This window comes from Callithrix jacchus, chromosome 4 (assembly GCF_049354715.1).
Source record: "Callithrix jacchus isolate 240 chromosome 4, calJac240_pri, whole genome shotgun sequence".
Classification (NCBI taxonomy): domain Eukaryota; kingdom Metazoa; phylum Chordata; class Mammalia; order Primates; family Cebidae; genus Callithrix; species Callithrix jacchus.
In genome coordinates this window covers 103,187,159-103,204,759 of record NC_133505.1, presented here as the reverse complement: position 1 = coordinate 103,204,759, position 17,601 = coordinate 103,187,159, and the positions used below count along the sequence as shown (strand labels likewise).

The 17,601-nt window shown below is 33.6% G+C and overlaps 1 protein-coding gene across 10 annotated transcripts in view; it reads left to right on the top strand.

Moving 5' to 3' along the window:
• The window catches only part of MMS22L (MMS22 like, DNA repair protein), a 155,630-nt gene that overhangs the window by 6,949 nt on the left and 131,080 nt on the right, over positions 1-17,601 (top strand). For 9 of the 10 annotated variants that reach the window (XM_078369828.1, XM_078369826.1, XM_078369827.1 and 6 more), the window contains 5 exons: positions 520-607; positions 704-881; positions 4,100-4,190; positions 5,723-5,853; positions 9,940-10,053. In XM_078369828.1, coding sequence (XP_078225954.1) covers positions 520-607; positions 704-881; positions 4,100-4,190; positions 5,723-5,853; positions 9,940-10,053 — 602 coding nt within the window. The remainder of the gene's footprint in view (positions 1-519; positions 608-703; positions 882-4,099; positions 4,191-5,722; positions 5,854-9,939; positions 10,054-17,601) is intronic. The other variant, XM_078369833.1, reaches the window with a different exon arrangement.

The window sequence follows — 17,601 nt, the reverse complement described above, 5'->3', positions numbered from 1 at the left end:
AGTTTAACATGCAAGGTCTGGAGTGCAAAGGAGAGATGTGGGTTGTAGATAACCCTTTTAGAGTCTTTTATTAATAAAGTAATTGGTAAGATCATACATATGGGGAGAGATATATAGAGAGTAGAGGATTCAGGACTGAGTCCTGAAGAGACCATATTAATAATAGAATTGAGGAGGAGGAGCCAAAAAACAGAGGTAGGACAAAGGACACATGAGTAAGAAAGAAGACTGTCGGTATGTTGCACCATGAAGCCAGGTATAGCCGGTGCTATACCTTCAAGTAACTTGCTCCCACAAGTTACTTGAAGGTAGGCACTGTCTATTAGATTGGGCAATGTGGGTTTGATTGGTGACTTTAATAAGACAGTTTTTTGAGGAGTAGTTGGAGGCAAGACCGCATGAGAAGGTTTGATATAAGTGTTACAAGATAGAGAATTGCTGCTGGTATGGCTTACATTTTTTGTCACTGCCAGTGATAATCATTTAAACTATGATTAACATTGTCTATTTTGGTTTCAGGGAAGGTATCAACTCTACACTGTGAAGCAGACAGTATTAGACAGCAGTGTGTATTATTTCTCCATTATGTTAAAGTTTTTATCTTCAGGTATGATATCAGATGAGTATTTTGATCACTACATGAATTTCTGTGTGTGTATTCATACAGACTCTGGTTGTTTATTTTATTTAATTATTTTTTTAGGTATCTGAAAGTACACAATGGGAACAGTCATGATCCTGTCCATCCTTATGAGACTTTGGAGGCTCAAATTCCCTCAGTATTGATTGATGAGCTTCATGGATTACTCTTATATATTGGACATCTTTCTGAACTTCCCAGTATTAATATAGGAGCATTTGTAAATCAAAACCAGATAAAGGTTTGACTTGTTTAATTTTTAAATTATCAGCTTTTTCTCCCCACAAGGACTATTCATTCAAAAAGGAGAGAAATCAGTCAAAATTACAGCTCTGGAACCTGACTGCCTGAATTGAAATTCTTGCCCCCCATCCTCCTTTTATTAATTATGTGCTTTTGGGCAAATGGCATCTCTTGCCTCAGCCTCCCCATCTGTGTAATTCTTGTAACTTACTAAAATCATTGGAAGAATTAAATAAATTCATATACATGAAGTTATTAAAATATAGTATTTGTTGAATCAGTAGCTGTTCTCTTGATTTATGACAGTATAAATGTCTAAAAGTTTTAAAGCAAATGAAATAAGCTTTATATTAAAAAATTTTTTATCATATATTACAGTAAGATTCAAGAAGATTAATTTATAAAAAAAACTTTCAAGACCACATCTTTATGTGTTCTGACTTTTGAGGCCTATTTGAAATGTCATTAAGATTGTTTTGACTGTGCCCTTTTTTTCCTACCTGTGATAATCATTCCCTCTGAAGTTTGGTTTTTAAAAATTTGTATTGTTACCATGCCCAGCTTATAGATAAGTAATAGATTCTCCTTATGAAAATGGGAGCTTATATGAGTATGAGTAACAAATTAGGATAATTCACAGTAAGATTCCCTAAAGTCTCAACTCCTTTCATTATATTTGACTTTACCATTTTGAATAACACTTTTTATGAACATATCTTTGTTAAAATATAAAGTACAGCTGACATGGTAGCTCATGCCTGTAATCCTAACACTCTCGGAGGCTGAGGTGAGAGGATTGCTTGAATCTAGGAATTTAAGACCAGCTGGACAACATAGCAAGACCCCATCTCTACAAAAAATTAGGCCAGTGTGGTGGCGCATACCTGTAGCCCAGCTGCTTAGAAGGTTGAGGTGGGAAGATCACTTGAGCTCAGGAGACCAAGGGTCTGGTGATTCATGATTGCACCACTGCATTTTAGCCTGGACAACAGAGCAAGACCTTATTTCAAGAAATAAATTAGAATAAATACAATTAAATGTTTACATACTTCTGTGAAATTTAGTAGAAACAAGTTGACTTTTTCATCAGAGATCAGTATATGTAATAATTAAAGCAAATGAAGTTCTAACTGAATTTACAAGTTAATATAGCTAATCTATAGAAAACAAATAGATAATTGCTTCTAATTATGTCATTTAAATAAAAAGATTCATAAGTACATTGTTGAGGGAGGGATATTTTCCTCACTAGTTTCTGTAAATTGGACTGGTTTTTATTTTCTAGTTATCCATCAAGTACCTAAGAGAAAAAAAATGAGGGGAAATAATAAGCTTAGTTTTAGACATGTCACATTGAATTGAGTTTATTCAGAATAAACGTGGATAAAAAATATGCTGATTTTTTTTTTTTTTTTGCTTTTCACTATGGCAAAAAGTTTCTGATAATTAAATTTGCATCTGGCCTGTTAAATTATTGTCTAAAATAAAAAAATATATATAGCAGCAGAAATAAAAATTTGTGCACAAGGGTCCTCAAACTAGATTTTGCCTTTCATAGACTTTTTAATTAGGCAGACTTGAAAAGATAGGTTATTTGAAGCTCAGAAGACTAAATTTTTAAAGCAGAGGAACTTTACAGTGTTCAAAAAAAATCACACACTAAAATACTATTCTTTTCTGAAAGAAAAAAGCATAATTAAAAGCATCTTTCAAGGCTATTTTTACATTTGTTATTTTATAACAATCTTGTTTATGAAATGTCTTGTTTTAATAGTTATTTCCAGTTGAGCTTCTTTTTATTTTTTAGGAACTCTCTAGATATACATTATTTGGTGGGAATTATGTGTTGCAAATATTTTATTTTTTCATTAACTAAACTGACTTTCTAGGTATATTTGAATGTTTTAGATAATTATATTTTTCACATTATCATCTATGCTGTTAAAATATGTTGATTGTTGCTTTTATTTCTTTAATTCATGTTATTTTTAAATACGCAGTGAGGTGAAAAGTCTAACTTAAGTTTCTTGCAAATAGATAAGTTAATAATCTTATTGTGTATTGAATGACCCATACTTTTCCCATTGATTTGAGATGGTACACATATATTCATTTCTGTCTTCTCTGTTCTTGCTGTTTGTTATCTATTCCTGTCCCAATACGGTTTTGTCAGTGTAGCATTTTATTTTGTGTATACCTAAGGCAAGTCTACTCTACATCATTCTTTATATATGCTTTAATGGAACCTGTTATGTGATTGTATTTCTTTTTATAGTGATGCTAAATGCTGACTTGAGGATGGTTATTGATAACCCAGTAAAATACAGTACTTGAAAGTGCTGGGTTTTGACTCAGAATTGAGTTTGCATCTTAATACATGAATTGAGCGGTAAATTTTTTCACCTCTTTTAACTTGTGTTTCTTTCTTTTCTTTTCTTTTCCTTTTTTTATTTCGAGGTGGAGTTTTGCTCTTGTTGCCCAAGCTGTACTGCAATGGCGTGATCTTGGCTCACTGTAACCTCCACCTCCCTGGTTCAAGTGATTTTCCTGCCTCAGCCTCCCTAGTAGCTGGAATTATAGGTGCACAACACCACGCCCAGCTAATTTTTGTTTTTTTTAGTAGAAATAGGGTTTCACCATGTTGGCCAGGCTGGTCTCGAACACCTGACCTCAAGGTGATCCACCCACCTCGACCTCCCAAAGTGTTGGGATTACAGGCATGAGCCACTGTGCCCAGCCTTAACTTCTGTGTCTTAATAGGATACAGTAATGTCTACATTGTAGTCTAAAGTTCTTTTGTTAAAATATTTTATAGGAGTTTCTGGTCATTCATACATTAAAAAATTTTCCTAGCTAAATTCTAAGACAAAATTATAAAAACACATATTTAAAAAAATTCTTTTACTGCCTTGCAGCTATAGTAGAGTCAAAGGTTGGTTGGAAGGTACCTTTAGTATACAAGTCTATTCAGCAGCCCCAAGGTGATGGGTCTGTCTTAAACCAACAGGAATTATGAAAATAATTCCTGCTTTCAAAGATCTTCAGTGAAATAATCCTCTAATGAACAAGACAGAGGTTTTCCCTGAGCTTTTGAATAGTGGTAGATTAACTGGTTCTTTATCCTTGTGTTTATGCGGGAGTATTATGTGACATGCTATGAAATACCTAGTAAAATAATAATGAATTCTCAATCACAGTTGATAATGTTATCCACAGCTTTTTCCACCATCATGGCATTTATTACATCTCCACTTGGATATACATTGGCTGGTGCTAGAAATTCTCTACATGCTGGGTGAAAAATTAAGTAAGTTTATGGATTTATGATTTATATCCCTTTTAAAATCAGCTTTTATTGCCTTTTAAACTTACATAAGTAATAAATGCTTTCGGATTTTTTTAAAACAATCAAATAGTAAACAAAGTAGTCAAAGTTTTACTCCTTTTTTTCCAGAAATAACTATTGGGAACAGCTTGGTTTATCTTTACATATTTGTTTTCTATCTGTTAGTATACATATGTAGAAACTCATAGGTAAAATTTTGTTTTTATATGTATACTATGTAGAAACTAATCATACTCTTCAGTGTGATCTTTCATTATAATTGATTTAGAGATTTGTTTATGTTACTGCCTATATTTATCCATTTAAACTCTGCATGTTCTACTATGTTTGGCAATGTCTATTTTAAACATTTAAGATACTTTCATTTTTTTGATATTACAAATAATTTTTCACTGAATTCACTTGTGTATATATATGTATCTTTAATCTGTGTACAATTTTTCACTGAATTCACTTGTGGATATATATGTATCTTTACTCTAATATTCTTAGAAATAGAGTGGCACACTGCAGTTTTAATATGTATATGCTGCTGTTTTGCTGAACAGTAAGTCCTACTGATCTATAGACGTAACTGTTGGTATGCCTTTACTTCATACTCTTGCCAGTAGTTGATACTGTCAATTATGTTTTATTTTTTGCCAACTAATATGTGAAAAATGAAATTGATTGTTTTTATCTTGCAATTTCTTGGTTACTAGTAAAGTTGAACATCTTTACATTTTATTGTTTGTATTTGCTTTATTGATTATTCATTATATTTTGCAAATTTTCTTTTTTTAGTAACAGTATATATATATTGTAGATAAATATCCTTTATGCTTATGGCTATGGTGCCTATTTATTTCTTGATCTTGCTTAGGTTCCATTGCCAACCTATCATTTAGGTTGTAAAGATGTCTATTACTTCAACACCTGCTTTTCAGTTAATAAATACATATACTTATATATATCCATACATAGAAAAATACAAAGATGTACACAAGTATATAATTTCCTCTCTCATGTGGAGTCTGAATTTCACATTACTGTTTTCTTAGAGTAATACTCAAGTGGACTTATTCTGATATAGGTATACATTTTGGTTATCTATTACCTTAGTTTGCTCTATTTTATTCCACAAAACAATTGCATGGGGTCAGTTTATCAGTATTGGTTAAAAGAAAAATGTTTTAAAGGCTTTGTGGTTAGAAATGTGGATGAAAATTTTATGTTCTCTCTCTCTTTTTTAAGTTGTGTTGCATTAATGATTTTCAAAGAAAGACTTATTAGGAAAAGAAGTTTATTAGATTTTACTTGGAAGAATTAGAAACTTATGAAGATAATGTTATCAGTGCTCATATAAGAAAGTTGTCCTCAAGTTCAAATTTTATTTGCAAAAAAAAAAATTTAACTGTTTTAGTTTTGTTATAATTTAAAGATGTACAGTCACTTTTTCATTTCTGATCTAGTAAAATCTACTGTACTTTAAAACTATTCTATTGCATTTTCAGAACAAGTTGTATATGGTCATCAGTTTATGAATCTGGCAAGTGACAATTTTACCAATGTCAGTCTATTTGAAGAACATTGTGAAACTCTCCTTTGCAATTTAATAAGCCTGTCACTCAACAGGTATGACAAGGTAATGCTTTAAGAGTTTATTTGTATTTTTGAGACTTAGACAATATTCTGTCCTTAATCTATGTCATTTAATCTATAAGAATTTTGTCTAAAATGATTATATGTTTTAATTTTATATTTAGTTGCTATTATCTGGGAGCTTAAAGGGAAAATAGTTTTTATTTAAACATTTAGAACAGACTGAAGTTGGTATTTTCGAGCTTTTCTTTTTTTTTTTTTTTAAAGAAAAATAGCCTTTTCTAGTTTAACAAAAATAAATAGATAAAAATGATGTTTACTATAATCGAAAACTTAATTTCTACCTAAATGGTAGAGGCCAGCTCTTTAATAAATTATTGTATTCTTGTTATATAATAATAAAATAAGCACTTAAAGTTCTTTGACAGATTTTAAGAGAGGATTTTGTTCCTTGTTTTCATAGAAGGTCTAGTATCATGGGTGAAATTATGTATTTAGATTAGATTGTGTTTATCATAGAGTATTTAATGGAGACAGTGACTTAAAGGTGCTACAGAACATGTTCGTTTTTAAGTGGTGGAAATGTTTAGATTATTTTCTGTTTCAGATTTACAAGCACAAAGACTGTTTTTGGGAAATCAAGATTTAGGGAAAATGATTTTAAAAATTTTTCAAAGTTTAGATTTTTTCATACATTGATTATCAATATTTTTAAAATTTAGTGTGTATGTATATTAGTGGGTTAACCATATGTGATAGACTGATGTCTTTTAAACATTTATTCATTTATTTTTGATAATTGACAAAATTGTATATATTTATCATATACATCATGTTTTGATATGTGTATACATTGTGGAATGGCTAAATAGAGCTAATTAGCCTATGTATTGTTTCACATTCTTACCTTTTTGTGTGTGAGAACACTTTAAATCTACTCTTACTGATTTTCAAGAATACCATATGGTACATTGTTTTTAACCATAGTCACCATGTTGAGTTTATTCCTCTTATCTAACTGAAATTTTGTATGCTTTGACCAACATCTCCCCTGCCTCCCTCCTAATCCTCCTCACACCCCTTGGTAAGGATCATTCTACTCTGCTTCCATGAGTTCAGCTTTTTTAGATTCCACATATAAATGAGATTATGTGTTATTTGTCTTCTGTGCCTGGCTTACTTAACATAATGTCCTCCAGGTTCATCCATATTGTTGCAGATGACAGGATTTCCTTCTTCTCAAGGCTGAATAGTAGGGTCATGCACTGTGGAACAAAGTTTCAGTCAGTGATAGACCACATATACAAGGTGGCTATACCACATTGCGTAGGTGTGCAGTAGTAGGTTTAAGTACAATAAATCATGTTAGCATGAAGATACACTTCTCAGAACGTGTCCTGCTGTTAAGTGACACATGACTGTATTCCACTGTGTATATAAACCACATTTTCTTTATGCATTCATCTGTTGATGGACAATTTGGTTCATTCCATGTCTTGGCTATTGTAAATAATGCTGCAGTGAACCTGGGAATGCAGATATCTCTTCAACATAATAATTTCATTTTCTTTGCAAATGTACCTAGTAGGATTGCTGGATCATGTGGTAGTTCTATTTTTAATTTTATGTAAATCAGCTTGCATACTATATTACATGATGGCTCTACCAGTTTATATTCTCACCAAAATGTGCAAGGGTTTTCTTGTCACCACATCCTCTCCAGCACTTGTTATCCTTTGTATTTTTGGTGACAGCCATTATAACAGGTGTGAGGTGATATCTTATCAAGTTGTAATTTGCATTTTCATAATTATTAGTGAGCATTTTTCTTTCTTTTTCTTTTTTTTTTTTTTGAGACGGAGTTTCGCTGTTGTTACCCAGACTGGAGTGCAATGGCACGATCTCGGCTCACCGCAACCTCCACCTTCTGGGTTCAAGCAGTTCTCCTGCCTCACCCCCCCGAGTAGCTGGGATTACAGGCATGCGCCACAATGCCCAGCTAATTTTTGTATTTTTAGGAGAGACGGGGTTTCACCTTGTTGACCAGGATAGTCTTGATCTCTTGACCTCGTGATCCACCTGCCTCGGCCTCCCAAAGTGCTGGGATTATAGGCGTGAGCCACCGCGCCCAGCCAGTGAGCATTTTTCATATGCTGCTTGGCCATTTGTATGTCTTCTTTTAAGAAATTTCTATTTATATTTTTTGTCCATTTTGTAATTGGGTTATTTGTTTTCTTGCTGTTGAGTTATTTGAGTTCCTTATATATTTAAGATACTAACCCCTTATCAGATATATGGTTTACAAATATTTTCTTCCATTCTGCAGGTTTTTCTTCATTCCATTTTTTTTTTCTGTGCACAGATGTTTTTCTGTGCAGAAAACAAACATCTGTTTTCATTTTTGTGGCCTCTGCTTTTGGAGTTATACCTAAAAAATCATTTGCCAGACCACTGTCGTTTAGCTTTTCCCTCATGTTTTCTTCTAGTTCTACAGTTTCAGGTCTTACATTTAAGTCTTTAACTTATTTTGAGTTGATTCTTCTATGTGGTGTGAATTAAGGGCCTAAATTCATTCTGCGGGTGGATATCCAGTTGTCTCAAACTGTTTATTGAAGAAACTGTTCTTTCCCTATGGCATGCTCTATTCATCTTTGTTAAAATTTTGTTTACCATAAATGCCTACATTTATGTTTGAGCTCTCTACTCTCTTTTATTTTGTTCTGTGTCTGTTTGTATGCTAGCACCACACTGTTTTGATTACTATAACTTTGTAGTATATTTTGAAGTCAGGTAGTGTCAATCCCTCGAGCTTTGTTCTTTTTACTAATGGTCTATTCAGGACCTTTTGTGATTTCCTGCCAATTTTAGGATTGTTTTTTCTATTTCTATGAAAGTGTCATTAAGTATTTTGGTAGGGACTTCCATTGAATCTGTAGGTCACTTTGGGTAGTATGGACCTTCTAATAATATTTCTTCCAATTTATGAACAAAAGATAGTTTTGTGCTTATTCATGTTGTATTCAGTTTATTTCATCAGAGTTTTATATTTTTTATTGTACTTGCCTTTCACTCTGGTTAAATTTATCCCTATTTTTATTTTTGTAGGTATGTACAATATGTGGGATTGTTTCATTGATTTCTTTTTTGGATAGTTTGTTGTTATTGTATAGAAATGCTATGTTATTTTTTTATGTTGGTTTGGTATCCTGCAACTTTCCTGAATTTATTTATTATAATGATTTTTGGTGATGTCTTTAGAGGTTTCTATATGTAAGATCATGTTATCTACAAACAGCAACAATCTTAGCTTATTTCTTTTCGTTTAGATGACTTTTATTTCTTTTGCTTAATTGCTGTGGCTACGATTTTTAGTAAAATCCTAATACTTCTTATTTTTCACTTTGTATTAGGGTAGAAATGTGTACATAACTTATGTAAAATATTATATACCTTATGAATTTAAGAAGCCTCCTGGCTGTATTTGTAAATATCATGTATATTCTGTGCATTATCAGGATTTTTTTGTTAAAAAGTAAAAATTTAGAAATTACTTAATCTTTATGAAACCCTAATAACTATTTATTCTGTCCTGTGAATTTTTTCCTCTGTTTTACAGTGAATCAAAATTTATTTTCTAATCTTTTTATTAGAAGCCTTTTGTTGTTGTAGATAACTTAGGTCAAGATAAGCAAACTAGCCCTGAGGTATAATCTAGCCCATCTATTTTTGTGAATATAGTTTTATTGGACTATAATCCCGTCCGTTTATCTTAGGTGTTATCTGCAACTGTTGTACTGAAATGACAGAGTTCAGTAGTTGTGACACAGACTGTATTGCCAACAAACTCTTAAATATGTCCTATGTAGCCCTTTATAGAAAAAGTTTGCTGACCACTGGTCTAGATGATTTAAATGGTTTTTTACATTGAAATCTAATTTATTCTATACTTTTGGTTTTAAAATGGAAATTTATCTTAAAAGTTAAATGAAGTGGCACATTTTCAATAAATAATTTTATTTGAGAAATTTAAAGTCATCTAAATCATTCTGTTAAAATTATTTGGAAGCTATGTGGCATTTAAAATACTGTTGCTGTCTTATAATGAACACATTTTGGTTCTTTTCTATAGGTTAGGCCCTCTGAATCATTAATGAGTCACCACTGTCCATGTTCATGCATTAAAGAATTATGGGTTCTACTTATTCATCTTCTAGACCACAGAAGTAAATGGTCTCTCTCAGAAGTAAGTTGGAAAATTGATGTGTTAGTTATTGTGACTAGCATTTATATTGATTTAATCCAGTGGTTTTGACTGAGAAAAATTTTAACTTCCTTTTTTATAATTAGGCAATAATAACCACCAAATAGAGCAGTAACTGAGTACTGAATGCCTACTTACTTTTCAACCCTAATTATATTTTGCCTCAAGTTAGTAATAGGAAAAATCTAAGAGTAGTGCAAGTTTTGATGCTTATTTTTTCAAGTTTTGTTGTTGTTCTATCAGAAATCTTTTAGGCTAAGGTATTTAATATGCATTAGTAACTTAGAAAACATTTTGGTCAGGAAATATGGCAGATTTAGAAGAACTGTCAAGCAGTAAAACTATTCTATTACTCAAGTTTATAGCATCTTATTTCAAGGAGGGAGGAAGAGAAGCACAAAGGGGAAGATGAGAAACTTTCACTTCATTTTCAGTCATGTCTTCAGATCAAGGCTTTATTTTATTTCAAATGCTTTAGGTTATTGAAAAAGGGAAGTACCCCTAGGCAGAAGTAAGTAAAACAGTCTGTTGTAAAACAACATTAAAAATGGTGTATGTTATATGAAAAGGTACTTTTGGTTTTTCATGGATTTAAAAATTTTTCAGTTTTCTATAATTTGGGGTTTGGGTGGTGCTATCTTTTTGTTTTTTGTTTTTTGTTTTGTTTTTTTGAGACAGAGTCTTGTTCCGTCACCCAGGCTGGAGTGCTCACTACAACCTCTGCCTCTGCACAATCGCAGGTCACTACAACCTTTGCCTCCCAGGTTCAAGAATTTTCATGCCTTAGTCTCCTGAGTAGCTAGGATTACAGGCATGCACCACTGTGGCCAGTTAATTTTTTAATTTTTAGTAGAGAGGGCATTTTACCATGTTTCCCAGGCTGGTCTTGAACTTCTGACCTCAAGCAATCCACCTGCCTTGGCCTTCCAAAGTGCTAGGATTACAGGTATGAGCCACCAGGCCTAGCCTGCTGTCTTTTTTTTAGTAACAACTCTATCTTTATAGGTTTACATGTATGGTATTTATTTTGAGTTATTTTAGCAGCAAATAAGTATAAACTTATATAAAATAATATAAAAAATAAGTGTATTTTTGCTTATTATTGAGTAAAAATTTTTTTTTATAACCTAGAGGCAGTTGCTGAATTGTATAAACTTGAACTTTGGCTTTCAGGCATTATAAGGTACAAGAAAAGAAAATAAAGTTCAGAATTGATCAAGTTGGTAGCCTACAACTACACCAGTTATCCATAAAACTGGTCTTTCAGAAAGATGAACTAGAAACTAAACTGGATTTTTAAGGAAAATTGAGTATCTTTAACTGTGGTGCTTTTCAGAAGCTTGAAATTGCTTCTGTGTATTTTTTATTGTATTCTAGTCCTTATGTGGGTTTACAGACTGAGTTCATGTTACCTGAAGATTTGAAGCCACTGAGCCCAGGATATTGAGGCTACAGTGAGCCAAGATTGTGTCACTTTACTGCAGCCTGGATGACATAGCAAGACACTGTCTTGAAAAAAGAAAAAAATTTCAAGCCGTTGAATTCTGGGTAGCCAAGAACAGTAGATGGATGCCTAAACCCACATATTTCTACATAACCTTCCAACAATATATGGAAAAGCAAAATCAAATATATCTACTGTTGACTCTTGAACAATGTGAGGGTTAGGGGTGATGACCCCGCCCCCCGCCGATGCAGTCAGAAAGCTTCATGTAACTTTTGACTTCCCCAGAACTTAACCATTAGTAGCCTACTGTTGACTGCAGTCCTTAGCAATAACATAAAGAAACAATTGACACGTATTTTGTGTGTTATATGTATTATATTATATACTGTATTCTTATGGTAAAATAAACTAGAAGAAATAAAACATTAAGACATAAGATAATCTTTACTTCTTATTAATTAAGTGGAAGTAGGTCACCATAAAAAGGTCTTCATCCTCATCTTCATGTTGAGGAGGCTAAGGAGGAGGAAGAAGAGGAGGGGACAGAAGAGGAGGACAGTCTTGCTGTCTTAGGGGTGGAAGAGATGGAGGAAAATTTATGTATAAGCTCACCCATCCATTTCAAACCCGTGTTCAAATGTCAGCTGTATACAAAAACATTCATATTATATAACTGCAAATAGGTATCCTTAGTACTGTCAATTTTAAAAACAGAAAACCACTTAAGCTCTTACCAAAGGCCTTTCTAACAAGGCACGACATTCTGAGAAAAACTACTCAGAGAAGAGAACTAGCAGTGGTTATAGAACTGCTTTAAAATCATTGCCAGAATTTGAAGGTACTGAAAAAGTTTTCTTTTTTTTTTTTTTGAGACGGAGTTTCACTCTTGTTACCCAGGCTGGAGTGCAATGGCGCGATCTCGGCTCACCGCAACCTCCACCTCCTGGGTTCAGGCAATTCTCCTGCCTCAGCCTCCTGAGTAGCTGGGATTACAGGCATGCGCCACCATGCCCAGCTAATTTTTGTATCTTTAGTAGAGACGGGGTTTCACCATGTTGACCAGGATGGTCTCGATATCTTGACCTCGTGATCCACCTGCCTCGGCCTCCCAAAGTGCTGGGATTACAGGCTTGAGCCACCGCGCCCGGCCAAAAGTTTTCTTATAGATCAGAGAACTTATGATATGAAAGAAGCATAAAAGTGTCCATACAACATGGAGTTTCTGTGGAGTAAAAAGGCAAAAGTGAGTCATGGTACCTGTTGGTGATTGGGTGATGAAGGGGTCCAGAAGAGAAAGCAGAAAATTTAGGGACTTAAAACACCATCACCAAAAAAAAGAATAAATCGAAGGACTCATACCCACTTCCAACACCAAAAAACAAAAAAAAGGAAAGGAAATTTGGCAAGAAATGGGACTTTGGTACATTGTCAAAAGAAGGTGCCCCTGAATTAAGAATCTTTTAAGCTAGTCCTAATCTACAAAATGAACAGAATAAAACTAGACCTTTATAAGTTACTAGAAGAAAACAGATTTGATATGCTTTAGTTGATGGTACCCTCTCCCCCAGAAACAACTATAAAGCAGAAAGAAGACAGCGACAACACTGCAGATTGAATTAGTTTGTCTGTTCAAACTGCATCTGGGGGTATAGAAAACACCTTGAATAAGATATTCAAATGTTAAAAACAAATGGACAGAAAACCAAGATGGATGGAAAGAGTACATTGAATGCAAGAAAGAAATAGGAAGAGGAACATTATATCAGAATTGACTAAATTACAAGATGACTAAGGGAGAATGGACTTAAATGAAAATTTAATAAGGCGTATAGAAGAAAGGTTGAAAAACAACTAAGGGAATAAAAATGAGATAAATATAAAGAGTTTGTGAGAAAATGGTTGAGATGGAAGATAGGCAGAGACAAAATAACCATGTATATAAATGCAATCCCTAGAAAAGAAAACAACAATGGGATATAGCTACTATTAAAAACTATAATCAAAGGAAACTTCCCAGAAATAAAAGATCTAAATCTACATATTGAAAGGGCCTACTGGATAATTTGAAAGATTAACCCCAAGCAATCCACCCTAAGACATGTCTTACTAAAACTGTTTGACTTTTAACATAAAACGTCTCCAAGTTCTCTAGGAACAAAGACCAAATAACTTATAAGAGCAATATAATTTTATTGGTGCTAGACTTCTTGAAATCAGCTTAAAGCAAGATATCAATGGAGCATTTAAAATGACTCAATGAAAAAGTGTGAGCCAAGGATTTTATAACTTTGACCCTAGCAATCCCACTTCCAGGCATTTACCCTAAATGTGTACTTTCCAGAATTAAAATGCATATGCATAAGTTTATTTATTGCAGAATTGTTTTTATAATAGTATAGTAGAAACTAAATTTTCACATATAAAAAAGAGTGGTTGAGCAAACCATGGTATATCTGTACTCTGAAGTATTGTTCTGTATTAGTGTGTGTTCTCTGGAGAAACAGAACCAATAGGATATATAGATATATAAGATTTATTATAATAAATTGGCTCACAGAGTTATGGAGGCTAAGAAGTCCTGAATCTGAGGTTGGCAAGCTGAAGACCCAGAGGAGCTGATGATACAGTTTCTAGTCTCAGTCCACAGGCCTGCAAACCAGAGGCCAATGGTGTAATTTCCAGCCGGAGTCCAGGTCTGAAGGCAAAAACAACTGAACTTAAATGTATTTTAAAAGAATAATACTCTTTGCAAAGATTGGCAGTACTAACCCAGGTAACTTTAGAATGTGCTATTTTGACTCTGTACTATACGGCTAAAGACAAAGCATAAAGAACTGTAAATGTTTCACTTAGAAGGTTTGTTTTTTACATTGTTATGTGAGGATTAGCAATTTTAGATCTATTATATTTGTATTCTTAGACTGGACAAATTGATACATACATTGTGGCTAAAGGGAGTCAGGTTTGTCTGTCTTGGGAAATTGAGTTATACATATGGAAAGAAGGAATGCCAGCATGAACCACAATATGTTGGATTAGTATTTGAGATGGTATGAAGTATTTCTTTGTAATATATAGGACTACATATAAATATATATGTGTATGTGCATACATCTATTTCCTACCTTTTTCACTAGGTAGGCTTACAAGCAGTGATATCTGAGTAACAATATACATATTTTAGCCGGGCGCAGTGGCTCATGCCTGTAATCCCAGCACTTTGGGAGGTCGAGGCAGGTGAATCACAAGGTCAAGAGATCAAGACCATCCTGGTCAGCATGGTAAAACCCTGTCTCTACTAAAAATACAAAAATTAGCTGGGCATGGTGGCGCGTGCCTGTAATCCCAGCTACTCAGGAGGCTGAGGCAGGAGAATTGCCTGAACCCAGGAGGCGGAGGTTGCTATGAGCCGAGATCGCGCCATTGCACTCCAGCCTGGGTAACAAGAGCGAAACTCCATCTTAAAACAAAAAAACAAAAAACAACATACATATTTTAGCTATATCTTAGTTTCAAAATAACTATTCTATAGTGAAAGGAAACGAGTCTTTGAGTAAATGACTGATTATAGGATGAGGCATGGAAAGTAAACATGAGCCTGAAACATCTTGGGAAGTTCTCAAAAAATGATGAGTACATGTCAGATGGACACAAGAGCCAGCCTTAAGGTATATAGGCTAAACCTAGGAAATTTGAGCTACAAAATAGTAGAGGATTGTAATCTGTTAAGAATCTTTGAGTCCCTGCTGATACAAATTGGGAAAAGGAAAGCTTTTCCTAAAAAATGTAGAGTCATGATGGAATTAGAAAATCACCATTTTATAACTTCCATGGTCATTGTTTCAGGCAAGAATCCTCAATGAATGCTTAAAGTCGTGGACAAAACTGATGAAGAACAGCATATTTACATAGTTTGCTAAAATCTTTGCATAGTATTTATCAATTATAAAAAGGAAAATAATCACTTTATAGTACAGAAAATGTAGCAGGTACTACCTTAACCACATAATCAAAGTTAACTAGTAATAGGACAGATTAATACCATGTGCCACCAATATGATGCCTTGAAAGAACAAAAATAGTCTGGGTGTGGTGGCTCATGCCTGTAACCCCAGGAATTTGGGAGGTGTAGGTGGGAGGCTCTCTTCAACCCAGGAGTTCACGATCAGGTAACATAGAGACCTTGTCTTTACAAAAAACAAACAGGATTACTAATGTGTGGTGATGGCAGACCTTTGGTCACAGCTACTTGAGAGGCTGAGATGGGATAATCACTTGAGCTCAGGATTTTGCACCACTGCCTGGAGCCTCGGCAACAGAGTAAGACCCTCCCCCCGCAAAAGGAAATAAACTGTGTTATATCAGACAAACCTAAATAACTGGCCTATAGTCTTTAAAAATATCAAGATTATAAATGTATAATCTCAGGAACTCTTACAGATTAAACGAAGCTGAAGAAATTTACAGATTAAATGATGCAATAGCTAAATGCATCTTATGATTGCTGCGTAATGATATAGTAGGCTAATTTTCAATAAGATCTATTGTGCGTATTATAATACAAAGAAAAATGGAAAACATGAAAGAGTGGTTAAGAGACATGAAGAATAGAGAGGATGTCTGATATACTTCTAATTATAGTTACAAAGTGGAACAATGAAAACATTTGAAGAAAAAAATGAAAAATTTTGAATGTTAATGAAAGCTAATCAGATAAATTCAATGAACCCACATAGGGTAAATAAAGAGAAAAAAACACACCCAGATACATCACAGTGGAATCACAGAAGACCAAAGACAAAGAAATTTATAACATCAGACAGAAAAATATGTTACTTTATTTTTTTTTGAGAGAAGGTCTCACTCTGTCACCTAGTCTGGAGTATAATGGTGTGATCACTGCTCACTGCAGCCTCAACTTCTTCAGCTCAAGTGATCCTCCTGCCTCTGACTTCCTAGTAGCTGGGAGTACAAGCGCATGCTGCCACACCTGGCTAATTTACTTTTTGTAGAGACAGGGCCTCACTGGTGCTGCTTAGGATGGCCTCAAACACCTGACCTCAAACAATCCTTCTGCCTTGGCCTCCCAAAGTGCTATGATTGCAGGGGTGAGCTACCACAACTGGCCAATATACTACCTTTAAAAGAGTGACAATTAGATGGACAGATGACTTATCAACAACAATGGAAGCCAGTAGGAGTGATATCCTTATTGTATCAAAACGGTATTTGTCAACCTAAAATTCTTTACCTATCAATATCTTTCAAAAGTGAGGTAAAATAAAGCTATTTTCAATGAAGCAACATTGAAGGGAGTCCTGACAGATATTTAGGCAAAAGGAGGATGATGCCAAAATGAGAAATCTGACATATAGAAGGAATAAAGAGCAAAGAAAGTGGTAAATGTTTGTATAAATCAGCAATTTATTGGAATTTAAAAATAGAGCTAAAGCATATAGTAATAGCATCTAAAGTGAGTAGGGCATAAATGAGGTAGAGTCTTTTAAGGTCCTTGTTTTGTCTAAGAGAAAGGTCTGTATTGACTTACCAGGACATTTGGATGTATGCTGTTATTTCTAAGATCATCAGTAGAATAAGAAAAGTTGGCTTTTTAACTTCCAAAGTAGTAGAAGAGGAAAAAATAAATATTCAACCCAAAAGAAGGAGATGTTGGTAGATACAGTAGGTATGCAAATACAAATTTGGAATAAGATTGTAGATTTAAAACTAAATATATTAGTCATATTACCTGCAATGATACTACTAAAAGCTCCATTTAAAAGGTAACATTGTCAGGATAGATTGTAAGCTGGTTTACAAGAGATATATATAAAACAATATGTCAAGGTTTAAAATTGGTAGAAAAGTACAAGAAAGTGAAATTAAATATTGGAAAAATGTTGACTTAAAAAGAAAAAAGCATTAAGTTGTTTTATAGTGATGAAATGTTTGCTTTATTACGAATACAAATTTAAATTTGCATGTGGCTAATAACATGATGTTAACTATAGGAATTTAAAATTGACAGATTTTCAAGGAGAAATACACATGCATAGAAATAATAAAATATATTTCTAAATAAC